Source organism: Medicago truncatula, chromosome 3 (genome assembly GCF_003473485.1).
Source record: "Medicago truncatula cultivar Jemalong A17 chromosome 3, MtrunA17r5.0-ANR, whole genome shotgun sequence".
In the NCBI taxonomy this organism is placed as follows: domain Eukaryota; kingdom Viridiplantae; phylum Streptophyta; class Magnoliopsida; order Fabales; family Fabaceae; genus Medicago; species Medicago truncatula.
In genome coordinates, this window is record NC_053044.1 from 54,164,182 (window position 1) to 54,180,691 (window position 16,510).

Sequence of the window (16,510 nt, forward strand, 5' to 3'; positions counted from 1 at the left end):
TAAAAAAATTCAGATAATTTTTTTAAAAAAATTCTGTAATTCATTTATTGAATGTTAGACTTTTTTTTTTGAAAAAATAAAATTTTGGAAACTAAGATAACTTTTTTTCTTCTAAAAAGAATATATTTTTTAATTTCATAATAAAATAAGATATTCTGAAAAATAAAAATCCTAAAAAAAATATTTTGAAATTAAAGTTTTTTATTTTTCTAAGAAAATAAAATTCTGGAAAATAAGGTTTTTGAAATAAAATTCTGAACAATTTTTTTTTTCATTTTTTCAAAAAAAAAATAAAATTCTAACATTCAATAAATGAAATACAGAATTTTAAAAAAAAAATTATCTGAATTTTTTTATATTTTTTTAATTTCTGAAAATTAATTTTCAAAATTTTTAAATTGTTGGAAGATAGTGTGAAGAAAAATCTAGTGTTGAGAGAGCATGTTAAGAATATGTTCTTCACTTAATCTAATCATTGAATCAAACTTTCCCATGGTGGGAAAGAATTAACCTTTCCCATGTGAAATGTCACCTATTTTCGAATATATAAGTATTTCAGACAACTTTGTTTTTATGTCGTCCTTCATTTATGTTTTTTGAATTTTTCATTTTAAAGTTATTTTGATCTTGCTTGTGATATTCTTGCATTTTTTTATCTATTTGATCTACAATTTAAGTATCGTTTAATTTAAGTCTGATGTCAAAATTTTATCTTGAATCTGCATGGATGAGATTGAATTTTGATCATAAGATTGATAGGTTGTGTACAATATTATCGAGATTGGAGCGCACAAGGGGGTAAACATTGTTCATATTGGGGACAATTAACTAGTTAAAAGCACACAAAAATTGCTTTTTGCGAAGGTTTATTCTTTTTGAAAAAACTAAATTAGTCCGTCCAAATTGATATCGGAGAGAATCAAAAGAAGCAAAATCTAAGGTCCTAAACGAACCCAAACGGGTTCAAAAAGTTTATTCTTGATTTGGTAACACTGCATGCTTCTCTTTCAGCTCATGATATCTTCAACAGTGATCTTCATTCTCTCGACCCCTCAATCCATCCATGTCATGGTTACATTCGTTGAGCTCTTTCTTGAACCTCGTCCTCTTTCATCGCCACTATCCTTGCAACTTATTAAAACATCTCACAACTCAGTCAACAAGCTCCAAAATTTCATTTGGTTTCCACCCCTCTCTGACCACCCCGATCAAATGAGGTATTTGTAGCCAACTTTCTCGTATTTTTATGCTCCTAATCATGTCAAGTTTTTTTAAAATGTTAAATTATAATTTTAAACTCCACCTAAATATGAAACCGAAACATTCAACTCTTTATCTCTCGGTTGAAACCAATTGAACTATCCTATCCGGCTTGAATTACTTCTATTATAATTTGTTTTGTCTTTGATGTGTCCTAAGTATAACTAATATTTTTCCAGTGTTTTTTCATATGATAAATAAATTAGTATGCATTATGTTTTTATTATACTTGGTAGAATGTATGCACTTAACCGCCGTTTTTGAGAATATAATTCAATTGGTCACATTTGTATATGTAAAGACTTATATTTAGTACTATGAGCTAAGCTCATTTGCCAAGGGATAATGCATAATACGTGCAGGAGTCGGGGTTCGAATTCCGGATATCCCACTTATTCATCTTTAAAGTGAATTTCTCTAACACAAAAAAAAAAAATACTGATATTTAAATCATAAATTCCTTCTCAAAAAAAAAATAAAAATCATAGATTCTTTATTTAGTTTAAGGGTTGATTTCTAGACATTAGACTATTTTTAAAAAATATTTAACCTTTTAACGATGAATGAATTAATATTTAGGAACATGCTAATAAGTGTTCTTAAAATATTGTTTAAGCATTTAAAAGTAGTAATTTTTATATTTAAAATTATATATTTTTTTTAAGATACATGAAAAATCATATAATTATGATTTTTACATGTATTTAATTTCTTTTTGCGAGTTTCTTAAACTATGCCCTTAAAAAGAGAAATAAAAAGCAATCAGATCTTGCCACGTCAGCTTCTACTACGTCGAAACCGTGCCTGCAGATGTAATAATAATTTTTTTCCCTAAAAAAAAAAAATTAATTTTAACTTTCAATTATATATTTTTTTCATAGTTTTTTCGCCATTTTTGATAAAAAAAAAGTGAGTGCACAAGCTTAATAATCATCACTGCAAAAAACTCCAACTATCGATCTTCATCTTCTATCTTTGTTGATTAGATCTCACTCTGCAAAGACGGCGCGAATTACCCGAGGAGCGTTTGCAAGTCAACTTCCAGTAGCTATGGCTCCTGCACCACCGCAATCTAATCGATCTCCTTCGCCGTCGCAACCGTCCGGGTCCGTTCCCTCACTCATCTCTCCATCTCACTAATTTTTTATCTATATGATCTACAATTTCAATTTGGACTCATCGATAGAACAAATTTTATTGCAATTGCCGCTTTTTGGATCTTTGCAAACACGAAATTGCATCTAATTTTGTTTTTACATCACAACACGCTTTCGCTTATATTCATATACGCAAATTCTAGGTTTTCATGAACATTGGAGATCCAATGCCATTGAATTTTAACTTTAACGAGTTCGTGCATTTAGCCTTTACTAATTTTATATTATGTTTTTTTTTTTACATATGAAATGTGTTACCCATTATTGATATCGCAATTATCTTATGTTCATGTAATTATCTCATATAGTTATAGTTCTTCGAGTTCTGACCTAACATTTAATTTTAACCAGGAAGAGTGAAGTATCTGATCTAAAATTACAGCTACGGCAGCTTGCTGGGAGTCGAGCTCCGGGTACTGATGACTCGAAGAGGGATCTTTACAAGAAGGTGATATCAAACATGACTATAGGTATTGATGTTTCGTCTCTCTTTGGTGAGATGGTAATGTGTTCAGCAACATCAGACATTGTTTTGAAGAAAATGTGTTACCTGTATGTTGGAAACTATGCCAAGGTTAATCCGGATCTTGCTCTTTTGACGATTAATTTTCTACAAAGGGATTGTAAGGATCAGGATCCAATGATTCGGGGACTGGCATTGAGGAGTTTGTGTTCACTTCGAGTGGCGAACTTGGTGGAGTATTTGGTTGGGCCTTTAGGGTCAGGGTTGAAGGATAATAATAGTTATGTCAGGACGGTGGCAGTAATTGGTGTTTTGAAACTGTATCATATATCAGCCTCCACGTGTATTGATGCAGATTTTCCAGAAACGTTGAAGCATTTGATGCTCAATGACCAGGATACTCAGGTAAGGATTGTGTTTTTACTATGGTAACCTAATCATCAACATATGATAAATCACAATAGTTCTGTTCAACTTCGTGAAGGTTTAAGAGATTCCTATAGAACCAAGCTAGTCTACATGGTCTAATGATTTATGTAAATTGGTTTCTTTGAGGAGTTTTTTACGGGAAAGAGAAAAGGTAAAAATGAATGTAAATTGAGGGAGGAGCTAGTGTAGGAGCTATTGCATTTTTCTGGGCCTGTCCTTTGGTCTAGAAGTTACTTCCTTAGTTGGGAAATGGAGTGGTTTGACTCTTATTTTCATCTGTAACCGCACTTCATTTTACATTCGAGTATAATTCCCCTCTACCGGATAGTGATTGGTCGTTCCCACCACTTACAGCATGGAGGCATGTACTTAGGGTGCACTTGATTTGTAAAATAGTTAGTACTGGACAGAACAATACAAGACAAAATAGTACAGGACAAGACAAAACTATACTGGAGAGATAAAGAGATAATATTTTTTATGTTGGATAATAAAAAGGGTATTTTGATATTTTTGATAGTCTGTACTCTGGACAAAAAGCGGTCTCATGGTTTTTTAGCGAGGGACAATAATTCCTGTTTTTATCCAGTCTCTTGCTACCTGTCTTGTCCAATCCCATGACCCGTTTCTAAACAGGGTACGAAAAAAGCTGTCCTGTCCAGTCCCCTGTTTTTTCGCAAGTCAAACGCACCCTTAACCATCAACTTTGTGAAGAGCTAAGAGATTCCCCTAGAACCAAGCTAATCTACATAGTCCAATGTATAATTAACGTAAATCGGTTTCTTGGTGTAGTTACTGGAGAGGGAAAAGGTAAAAGGAATGTAAATAGATTGGGGAGTTAATGTAGAGGATACATTTATGTTTTGGCTTGTGCTTTGGGCTAGTAGTTACCTCCGTAGTTGGGAGTTTAGCTCTTTATTTCTGCGGAAATTACTCTTCAGTTTATATTATAGTATGATCCCCCTCTACTGGACATGGATTGATTGCTTCCAACACTTATAGAATAGATCCATCTATTTGTACTTTTATCTATAAATTGGCTCGTTTAGTTTTTTTTTTCCTTAACATTATTTGGATGAGCATGTCAACTTTCTATGCTGTCGTAAGCAATGCTATTATCAGGCCCTGCAACATGTTCTGTGAACTTTTCTATTTTCTTCTTTATAGCTTCATTAGAGATATCTGATTTCCTTAATCTTCAAAAGAAGCAATATTAAAGCCCATAAAAATAGATACAATATAAAAGATTGAAGTTGTTCTCTTTTTCCTATTAATGTTTCTTCTGTCACATGCAAGTTTAATCCGTCATCACTTTTCAAAGTGAAATGAATATACATGTTTAAGCTTAACTTCCACTTTCTTTAACTACCATATCCATTACCTTTTTAGATTCCTTAAAAATGAATGTTCCTTTTTTTGTTCTTTCTATTGCTTTTCATTTGTTGTTCATATATCAGGACGGTAAATGTCTTCTTATTTAAAAAATTTGAAATAACTGCATTTGCCAAATGATCTGCACTTTATTTTTAAACGTGATCTTGTTTGTTTCATCAGGTAGTTGCAAATTGTTTGTCTGCTTTACAAGAAATTTGGACCTTAGAGTCAACCACCTCAGAGGAAGCAGCTAGGGAGAGAGAAACTCTGCATAGCAAGCCAATTGTTTATTACCTTCTGAATCGGTAATCTTTTCAATGCTTTCCGATATCCTTTGAACTACTTAAAAAAGCTGAGGACCTGAGGTGCATATTGGGAAAAACCCAAGTCCCACATCGGATAGACAAGACTCTTGAGAAGAGTTTATAAAGAGGAGGCAATCCTCACCTTACAAGCCGGTTTTGTAAGGATGAGTTAGGCCCCAAATTTCAACATGGAAAGCTTGTCGAATTCAAGGGCCGCCTAAACCTATTCACGCACCAGGCCCAAAGAGTGCTGGGCGTGAGGGGGGTGTATTGGGAAAAACCCAAGTCCCACATCGGATAGACAAGACTCTTGATAAGAGTTTATAAAGAGGAGGCAATCCTCACCTTACAAGCCGGTTTTGTAAGGATGAGTTAGGCCCCAAATTTCAACAGTGCATAATTTATGTTTTTCATTTGTTGCCACATACGAGATAATACCAGATACACTGAAGCTTCAAAACCACCCTCCTCCGGGGTTCCCATTTAAAGATTATTTTGCATCTTTCTATTTCTCATTTTGATAAATGCTATAGCTACTGTATAATCTGCCAGTATATTAGCTTCTTTCTCCTTGCATACCGTTATAAATCAGTTATTCTAGGTATGACTGTGGGAGTATTTGGTTGATTGAATAGTTACTTCACAAAAGTGGCTAAGAATTTTTAATTACCTTAATTGCTTATTTTGTTCGTTTTAGACTATAAAATGTCTTTCTCATTGTGGCAGGCATAAGAGATAAAAGCAGCTGTAGTATCTTGCAAAAAATACTAATTTTTCAACAACTTATCGGTTTCTTTTGTTTGCTACATGCAGCATTAAGGAATTTAGTGAATGGGCACAATGTCTTGTGATGGAATTGGTGGCCAAGTACATTCCATCAGATAACAGTGAAATATTTGATATAATGAATCTCCTTGAAGATAGACTCCAGCATGCAAATGGTGCTGTTGTCTTGGCAACTACAAAAGTATTTCTGCACTTGACTTTATCTATGGCTGATGTACATCAGCAGGTATGTATTGATCTGTGTGTATGTGTGAAAACATCATTTATACTTCCTGTTTTGGTTTACAACATAGTTTTTCTGTGATTATTTTTCCATACAACTTTACTTTTCAGTTGATTATTTTTCCATATGACTTTAATTTTAGTAGCTCACTGAATCATACATGGGGGACATGTATTTGGCATTAAGGTTTTGTAAGGCGATGCTTGTGGTATTCATACATGGACACATAACTGGGTAGTGTTAACCTTAGACTTAAAGGTGCAAGTAAACTAAGCTATCTGCTCAGTTCCTTTGGTTGAAACTAGTTTGGCTCAGTTCACCATAGATTCTGTATTGATAAATAAGCCCGAGCAGTATACTAAAGCTTGTTTAGTAAATTTAACTAGGATGATTGGCTTGTTCAGCTCATGAGCAGTTCAATTATTGATAACTTTTTCATTTGGCTCCATTTCTGTGTTTTTAAATCTTGTTTTTGTGTATGGTTTGTATTATTATTTTTTACATCATAGCCTGCTATTAATTATGAGTGTCAGCGTAAATAGCTTAAGTAAATACTTATTCAGTAAGCGCTGATCATGTAGGAGTTTATGCATAAATTGTTTACTTACCATAGAAGAGGAAATGAGAGTGAAGTCCACACAAACTCTATAAGCTGTTTCTATGAGCCATCTTGTGGAGCTCATACATGGTACAAGTGAAAAATAGCAGCGTCAAGCTCAAGCTTATGTAATCATATTTGCATAAGGCTCGGCTTGATTACATGGATTTTCATTATTTAAACCTTTTGGTTTGATCTTGTAGTTATTTTTGACTGTATCTTTTCATCTTTGGTTGCTTGCCAGAAGCAATGTGATTTCTGATGCAACTTCTTTTTGTTTAAGGTATATGAGCGTATCAAAGCCCCTCTCTTAACTCAAGTGAGCTCAGGAAGTCCGGAACAATCATATGCAATTCTAAGCCACCTGCATCTCTTGGTCATGCGTGCACCATATATATTTTCCTTGGACTACAAACACTTCTATTGCCAGTATAATGAGCCATCATATGTCAAAAAGTTGAAGCTTGAAATGCTGACTGCAGTTGCAAATGAAAGTAACACCTATGAGATAGGTAAGCAACTCCCCCAATGTGCTAGAGAAAAAAGGAGATTAGGAGAGGGAGAAATTGTGACAATTGCATTTTTCCATTTGATGTTTTGATCATCGGTTTGATTCGTTCCCTTTCTTTTTGGTAATGCTTGTATAAGAAATTTGTGTGTCCCACTACAGTGACAGAATTGTGTGAATATGCTGCAAATGTTGACATCCCAATTGCAAGGGAATCAATTCGGGCTGTTGGAAAGATAGCATTACAGCAGTATGATGTCAATGCTATTGTTGATCGGCTTCTGCAGTTTCTGGAGATGGAAAAGGACTATGTTACGTCTGAAGCTCTGGTAAACATGACAAATACTTGCTAGATACCCTGGCATTTTTTCCTAAGAGTAATATTGTACCGCTTCCTGTTAATAACGCGTGAAAAAATCATGACATATTGTTTTGACCTGGTAATGGTAGAATAGATTAACAAGTTCGAAAGTTCATTTTATGCAGGTGCTTGTGAAAGATCTTCTAAGAAAATATCCTCAATGGAGTCAAGATTGTATTGCTGTTGTAGGGAATATCAGTAGCAACAATGTCCAAGAACCTAAGGCTAAGGCAGCTCTCATATGGATGCTGGGGGAATATTCTCAAGATATGCATGATGCTCCGTATGTCTTGGAAAGTCTGGTTGAAAATTGGGACGAGGAGCATTCTGCCGAGGTAGTATACATAACTTTTTGTGATGTGCAGTCTTGTAATGTCTGCATTTGAGATTTAGATTTTTGTATTCGATGCCTTCATGATCCAACTAGCCCAAAAGTTTAAGCCGTTAATTGAAATCATATGAATGGTTTTATATTATACCTCTAACCGGCTCTTTGGTCTTGAATGATAGATAAATTTCTCATTTCTCAGTTGAATTTTAATGTATATACTAATACTTTTATGAAAAATAACCTGTTAAGCATGAACGTTTTTTCAAAGTTCAAGCCATAATTCAGTTTACAAGACAAGATAAGGTGACTATATTTAGACTGATAACTATTTAGAACATCGTTACCGTATTGAGTTAATGGAAATGCGTGCTTGCAAAATTCTTGTAAAACAATTCAAATATTTACTACAAGTAATTGTTTTAATGTTGTATAATTTTGAAATTTGAAGAAGGAAGACACTTAAAAACTAAGGCTGATCCCGGTTGTTGATATCAGGAAGTCTCACATGAGCTAGCTCTAGTGCCAGAAGTAATCTCTGTATTATAAGACGTAATTGTGGCTGGAACCTGGACATTAGGTGTTAAGTTCCATGGGCCATACTAGACAATAGTTGTTAAGTCCCACAGAGCATTGCTATTAAGTTATCGATTCAGAGTTGTTATATAAGATACGAGGGAAGTGAGTATGCTGCCCATGACTTACTTGCCATGCAATTTCGGTCACAATTAAGTTGTGTGTTAAACAGTCCTGCTCGAGTGAGTTTGGCAAAATCTCCGAGCTGTGACTTTGACCAGTTCAGTTTGCATTTCCGTCTGCTTTGAGCTGAACCAGCCTAAGATTCAACTCACTGGTCAGACAAGCTATACCGGGTTGGTTTTAATAACTGCTGCGAACTGTAAAGTGTAAATCTGACATTTTACGGTTTTCGCTTTCAAATACTCATTATAATATTTTTTAGTTGGTATAATCTGAAGTATCCTAACAATTTTGTCACATTGCATATCCGCTACCATTATTCATGTATTCTTTTGGCACTTTAGTTAGAATCTCTCCGCTTCACTAATTCTATCCAGCCCCAGCAGAAACGTGAATCACTGCAGTCATACCATGAGTACCCACGTCTGCCATCAAATCATCGTTGGGTTTGTATCCCGCCAAAGTTGTGACATGGCGTAGGCATGATCATATATCTCTCTTTCTTACCCCCACATCCACCCCCCCCCCCCCCCCCCCCCCCCCCACACACACACACACACACACACACACTTCAACAATTCCATCCTAGTTTCATCTTAAATCTTCGTATATTCATGGAGAATAAAGGTGGAATCATGTTGGGTTTGGATCTGCAAGAGAATATAATTTGATTTTCCTATAATTCTATGGTGTATTGAATAGAAAATATGCATACATCATTGACACATCCTTGCAGTTGCTCACCAAATCTTTTTTTTTTTTTTTTTTTTAATTTGATAAATTATAGTAGAAAATATTTCATGTCTTTTTCTATACTTTATTGAAAATATGAGTGTCTTGATGCAGGTTCGCTTGCATCTTCTTACTGCAGTAATGAAGTGTTTCTTCAAGAGACCCCCCGAGACTCAGAAAGCGCTGGGAGCTGCACTGGCCGCTGGTCTTGCTGATTTTCACCAGGTTTGAGTTATTTACTACTTACTATTTGAATTGTCAAAACAATGCGATTAGATATTTGTGGATAATAGTAGAAGATATTTTTGTGTCACAACATTATGTTACATGAGCTTTTGTTGATTGCAGGATGTTCATGATAGGGCCTTATTTTATTACAGGCTTCTACAATACAATGTATCGGTGGCTGAGAGTGTGGTGAACCCTCCAAAACAAGCAGTTTCAGTATTTGCCGATACTCAGAGCAGTGAAGTTAAAGATCGCATATTTGATGAATTTAACAGTTTGTCTGTTGTATACCAAAAGGTAACTAATTTACTGACTTACCCCAAGTGGTAGGTTTATAATGAACATAATTTACTCATTCAGTTTGGATTGATTTTAAACATGAAGCCATTTCGGGCAAAATTTACTGCTATAATATTTTCCGTTTTATCTATGAAGCACTAACAGTCTAACACTGCTGAGGTTAGGTGTGTCCCCATGTCGGGGCCCGACACGCGTACGACATGTATCGGACTACTCAGACAAGTGTCCAAATTTTTTGTTTGGTTTTGATTCAACACACCTTGGACATTACTCAGACATACAGTAATAATGGATACATGTTCTAACAAAGAAAACTTTTAAAAGTAATATGACAATATTTTATATTTAGGCATATAAAAAAATTCTTGCATATGCACGTCTTTTCACATACACACATATTCTTCTACAACATTAAAGGAAGATGATCAATGAGGGGGTTAAAGATCCTTAAATTTGATTGACATTATTTATAATTTTTCGGTAGGAATTGGATGAATAAAAGTTAAAGACTAACATATTTTGTACTAGATTTTTTTTTTTTGTAATCAAACAAATGGCTCAATTCTGTATGTATCGGTGTCTTATGTCTTTGACATTAATGATATTGATGTCTCCTTGTCGGAGTCTGTGCTTCATGTAAATTGATACAACTGCAAAATGAGGGAAAATATGAAAAACGGTTCATGTTACCATTTAATAAACTGTGTTTTTCCCCTGTAAAATAACCTTGACTGCTAATCATGTCATGTCGAGTCTTTTTATTTATTTTTGGTGACTGATGTCATGTTGAGTCTTGCGTCAACTGTAATAACTTTGACATTATAAATAATTATTTTTTAGTTTGTACTTCTTTTTAGTTTAGAATTTATTTTTAATATTTCAATAATATGAAACCTCATTCATCTAAACTTGTGCTTCTAAGCCTTGGCTTGAGGGTTACAGCTTACACTGTGGCAGGCTAGCACCTTGGCTTTTATTATTGATATTTGAAACATGTTTATATTATACTGATCCTTGTCTATTTCCTCCCCTCCCTCTCTTGTATATTAAATTCTGTCAAACTAACGATATCAAATTCGTCCAGCCTTCTTACATGTTCACCGATAAGGAACACCGAGGGACATTTGAGTTTGCAGATGAACTTGGAAATCTATCTATTAGTGCAGAATCCGGAGATTCTGTTGTTCCTGTGCAGAGAGTGGAGGCAAATGACAAGGATCTGCTTCTAAGTACCACGGAAAAAGATGATGTGAGAGATACTGGAAGCAATGGTTCTGCGTATAATGCTCCTTCCTATAATGGGTCTGCCCCTTCAGCAGCATCACAACCGCTTGCAGATTTGGCATTTTCAAGTACCAGCATGACTAGCCAAGCACCAGCATCTGGCTTGGCAATTGATGATCTGCTTGGTTTAGATTTTTCAGTTGGGACTGTAACCACACCATCACCTCCCCCATTGACCCTCAACCCAAAAGCTGTACTGGATCCTGGCACATTTCAGCAGAAATGGCGTCAACTACCAATATCCTTATCAGAGGTTTGCTATGAAATTATAATAATCTCAGTTTTGTTAATATAACATCATTGACTTAATATAATTGTTCAACCAGTAAAGTCTTGCCACATCACCTAATGACTTTGAATCTAAAGTCATGAGTAGTCATTATCAAACTCATCAAATAATATGACAGCACATTAATGAATGAGTCAAAATGTAATTTTACTTTGCACCGACAATTCATCAAAATTGAACCCTAGAGATATTTTAAATTGCACTGTATCTTTTCTCTTTTTCTTTGACTATCTCTCCAACACCAAAAAATGTCTAGTATTTTGGTTTATTTGTGATTTGTAACATTTAAATTAATAATATGATGCAGGAATATTCTTTAAGCCCTCTTGCTATTGCATCATTGACGGCTCCCAATGCACTCCTAAGGCACATGCAAGGTCATTCAATACAGTGCATTGCATCCGGTGGCCAGTCTCCTAATTTCAAGTTCTTTTTCTTTGCCCAAAAAGCGGAAGAAACGTCAATATATCTTGTAGAGTGTATAATCAACACATCATCGGCCAAGTCACAGATTAAAATAAAGGCTGATGACCAAAGCTCATCACGTGCATTCTCAACATTATTCCAATCAGCCTTGTCCAAATTTGGTTTGCCCTGAAACTTAATGGTGCATACTTTTTTGAGCTGTGGAGTCGGCAATAATGAAATTTTGGAATCCTAGTTTGAATATATAAAGAAATGGAGATAGATATGGGCTCCACACCCATCCCCCTCCCCTAAAACGGATCAGATCAGTGTATAACAAAAAATGCAGGGGGATTTCATTACTAAAAGTTTTTGTAGCTTTTTGTATCCAATCCAACATCGTGATTCATTAGAAAATATTCAGTCGTAGAAAACATGAGTCTGGGTTGTAAGTGTGTAGAGGCTTTCTGTTGTTATGTAACGTTTATTCAAGCGATTATTGTGTTCTACGGCATTGATTGCGTTGTGATTAAATATGGTGCGGAATTGATGTTGAAATGTGAAGTTGGACCCTTTTCTATCTCTAATGATGCAAGGTGCCTGCGGTGCGGTTTTTTTTTTTCCTCCTCTCGATAGGAGTTGTGATGATAAGTTTTTTTTTTATTTTTTTTAAAGATTTGTGATGGTAAGTTACTAATTGATTGAGATATTATATAAAATTAGTAGCTAAACTTTGAAATTTAAAATGATATAAAAAGGATGTTTATGCTTTGCATATTGTTTAAAGGGTGGTCATGTTAACTTCTGCCCTAAGGGCACATGTTAAATAATTAAGCAATAAATTAACACAATTTCCAATACATGATTTCTATTAGTGGAATTCTTAACATGTGCCCTAAGGGCATAAATTAACATTTTTCTTGTTTAAATCATGCCTAATTTCAGTATTGCATCTCATTGATTTGTGCTAAATAGAGCACTCAAGTACAAGAACAAAATTTCGGGTAGCCCTTGGGTGTCATTGGTTTTTGGTGTCATTGGTACATTTGTGTATCTCTCTCTTAACACATTCTCTCTCGTCTAAATAATTTATTTTAATCATTTATTCATCATTCTCTCATCTAAAATGAACTTATGTCACCAATGGCACTAAAAAACTATAGCATCCAAGTATTTCTCCAAAATTTCTCCTTATAAATCTTTTAAGAAAATACAATTTGACTTATCTTATTTTTAAACTCAGCATTGTCCGACCTATATTTGAATTTCGGACCCTCATTCGTGTTTCAATAATCTTTAAAGTTTAGACCATAAACATATTAGTCGCTTTATGAAGAAAAAAATTGTCCCAAATTATAATTTGTTTTACGACATCAATAAATCATTAATGTTATTTTTCATATTATACTCTTAACTAATTATTACTTTATCCTTTTTTAATTCTTCAAATTATTTTTTCCATGATATTTATTAAGGACAATAATTATTACTTTATCTTTTTTTAATTCATTAAATTATTGTTACCAACATTTGTGAAGGACAATTTTGTAAAACAATTCATAATATCATTTTACAATATAAAATTAATTATATTTCTTAATACACTTAGAAAATCCAAAATATCACCATAGGAGAGAGTAAGTCCTTGGCGCAGAAAATAGTGGAAGAAGAAAGCACAACAGAAATAGTAGTACTGCAGATCAAATTACAATAAAGCCCAAACAGCAAAACAATTTCACAATTTTACAAAGAAGTCCTTCTTCCTTTAATCACACACATACACTCATTTCCAAAATCTAGGGTTTTCATTTTCACATTTCTCTTCGTTAGGGTTTCTCATTCTATTCTCTCTCAACCATCAACAATGGCAGCAACCGCAGCCCCTCACCGATCCTCCAAAACCGAATCCTACACCGACAACAAACGCAAAGACGATGTCCGTCAATCCAACATCATCGCCGCCCGTTCAGTCGCTAACGCCGTTCGCACCAGTCTCGGTCCCAAAGGTATGGACAAAATGATCTCAACTTCTTCCAACGAAGTTATCATCACCAACGACGGCGCCACCATCCTCAACAAGATGCAAGTTCTTCAACCCGCCGCTAAAATGCTCGTTGAACTCTCCAAATCTCAAGACTCCGCCGCTGGTGACGGAACCACAACTGTCGTGGTCATCGCCGGAGCACTTCTCGAGAAATGTCTTCTCCTTCTCTCTCATGGTATCCACCCTACTGTTATCTCTGATTCACTTCACAAAGCCTCGGTTAAAGCTGTTGACGTTCTCACCGCCATGGCTGTGCCGGTTGAACTCACTGATCGTGATTCTCTTGTGAAATCTGCTAGCACTTCGTTGAACAGTAAAGTTGTTAGTCAGTACTCTTCGCTTCTTGCTCCTATCGCTGTTGATTCAGTTCTCTCTGTCATCGATCCCGCTAGGCCGGAAATGGTGGATCTCCGTGATGTGAAGATTGTTAAGAAGCTCGGTGGAACTGTTGATGATACTGAGCTTGTGAAGGGTTTGGTTTTTGATAAGAAGGTTAGTCATGCTGCTGGTGGACCTACAAGAATGGAGAATGCTAAGATTGCTGTGATTCAGTTTCAGATTTCGCCTCCTAAGACGGATATCGAACAGAGTATTGTGGTCAGTGATTACTCTCAGATGGATAGGATTTTGAAGGAAGAGAGGAGTTATATTTTAGGGATGATTAAGAAGATCAAGGCAACCGGTTGTAATGTGTTGTTGATTCAAAAGAGTATTTTGAGAGATGCTGTTACTGATTTGTCTTTGCATTATCTTGCTAAAGCTAAGATTTTAGTGATTAAAGATGTTGAGCGTGACGAGATTGAGTTCATTACCAAGACTCTTAATTGTTTGCCTATTGCTAATATTGAACATTTTCGTGCTGAGAAGTTGGGTTATGCTGATCTTGTAGAAGAGCTTTCTCTTGGGGATGGGAAGATTGTGAAGATTTCTGGTATTAAGGATATGGGAAAGACCACAACTGTGCTTGTTCGTGGATCTAATTTGCTTGTGCTCGATGAAGCTGAGCGAAGTCTGCATGATGCTTTGTGTGTTGTTAGGTGTTTGGTTGCCAAGAGGTTTTTGATTGCAGGTGGTGGTGCTCCGGAGATAGAGCTGTCGAGGCAATTGGGTGCTTGGGCTAAGGTTTTGCATGGCATGGAGGGTTACTGTATTCGTGCATTTGCTGAGGCACTTGAAGTTGTTCCATATACACTTGCTGAGAATGCGGGTTTGAACCCGATTGCAATTGTTACTGAGCTAAGGAATCGTCATGCTAAAGGTGAGATCAATACTGGAATCAATGTCAGGAAAGGTCAAATTACAAACATCCTTGAGGAGAATGTGGTGCAGCCATTGCTGGTTAGCACAAGTGCCATCACCTTGGCCACAGAGTGTGTGAGAATGATTTTGAAGATTGATGATATTGTAACTGTGAGGTAGAGTTTTTTAGCATGACGAATATTTGGAGAAAACTACTGAATCCTCATATCATGTCTGTTTTAAATTAATTTTAAGTTGCTAGTTTATGTTCATTCTACTGGTTTTGGTTTAGTGATTTTGATTTTGGCTGCTTTATTGTTTAAAAATTTTGGATGTCCTTGTGGTTTGTGATGTTTGCTTCAGTCATACGATTCCAAAGCTTTTCTTGTTAATCTGTATTGGGAATCTATCAATAGTTGATCGTTTTTTTTAGCATTTTAGCTGTTGATAATTTAGTTGTCTTTTATATCTATACTTATATTAACTATCACTGATTGTGACTTAGAGTTGAATAGGTGGTTATATTAAAAAATAGGACATTTAATATCTTTTAGGAATTGTGTGGGTTAAGTATAGTCCCGTGATATCGAATATCAGCCATGGCGGAAATCGGTGGCAGAATTTCTACAGGCCTTCACACAAAGGCGGTGACATGGTGGATTTTGTATGTTGGACTATGGCAGCGGCCACAAGAATGAAGTTTGTGGTGGTTCGGTGGAAATAAAATAACGAAGCTGGAAAGCGTGGATAGGGTCTTGCGACCCGAACTCAAGACCAGATGGGTTAAAACCCTAAAAATGGCTGCTTTAGCCTTTTCTCTCCCTCTTGCTGCATGCGACCCCCTCCTACATGCAGCCTGGTGTGACTACCACCCCCCTTCTGCACGCAGTCTGGTGCGGTGACACTGTCTGCGCGCTGCCTGGTGCGACCCTTCACATGTTTGTATCTCCTGCTACTCTTTCTTCTAGTCTGTTTTTGCATGTTTCTTTTGTTTGTCTTCTGTTTTGTTGTCTATTTTCTTCTGTTTCTTTTTTTATTTATTTGTTTTATTCATTTTATGAATTACTGTTTTCCCTACTCATATCTTATTCCTCTGATTCTTTATTTGTTCCTTTCCTTTGATTGGAATTGAAATTAACAAAGTGGCATAAAATTACGTGATAATCATCAATATACTGAGATAAGGTATCTGAGAAGCGGGACATCAGTGTGCTCAATTTTGAAAAGTATTTGAGATAAGGTACCAAGCTGTACTCTTCCCATTTACAGAATCCCCAAACTTAATCACCTTCCTTATAATCAGGATATCCTGATTCAAGGACTTCAGATATCTTATTAATTTCTTTCTTTTATTCATTTGATTTGATAATGCTCCTGTTTTTTTTCTTCTTTGTGAGCTCTTTTTTCTATATCCGCTTCAGACATTATTTTTTCCATATATTTTATACATTTGCTTTGTTTTAAAATATATATATATATATATAGGGCATATCAAGTG

At 35.4% G+C, this 16,510-nt stretch overlaps 2 protein-coding genes across 2 annotated transcripts; both read left to right on the forward strand.

Annotated features, from left to right (window-relative positions):
- Window positions 1–2,141: 2,141 nt before the first annotated feature.
- LOC25490053 (beta-adaptin-like protein A) lies at window positions 2,142–12,316 on the forward strand. The gene is made up of 11 exons (XM_013606483.3): window positions 2,142–2,366; window positions 2,769–3,285; window positions 4,864–4,988; window positions 5,802–6,000; window positions 6,879–7,107; window positions 7,266–7,432; window positions 7,590–7,799; window positions 9,338–9,448; window positions 9,572–9,748; window positions 10,836–11,288; window positions 11,632–12,316. Exons 1-11 carry the CDS (start codon window positions 2,311–2,313, stop codon window positions 11,920–11,922), a joined length of 2,535 nt encoding a protein of 844 aa, XP_013461937.1. The 5' UTR covers window positions 2,142–2,310; the 3' UTR covers window positions 11,923–12,316.
- A 1,157-nt stretch (window positions 12,317–13,473) lies between these two features.
- LOC25490054 (T-complex protein 1 subunit delta) lies at window positions 13,474–15,447 on the forward strand. The gene has a single exon (XM_013606484.3). The coding sequence runs from the start codon at window positions 13,594–13,596 to the stop codon at window positions 15,190–15,192; it is 1,599 nt and encodes a 532-aa protein (XP_013461938.1). The 5' UTR covers window positions 13,474–13,593; the 3' UTR covers window positions 15,193–15,447.
- The last annotated feature ends 1,063 nt before the right edge of the window (window positions 15,448–16,510 follow it).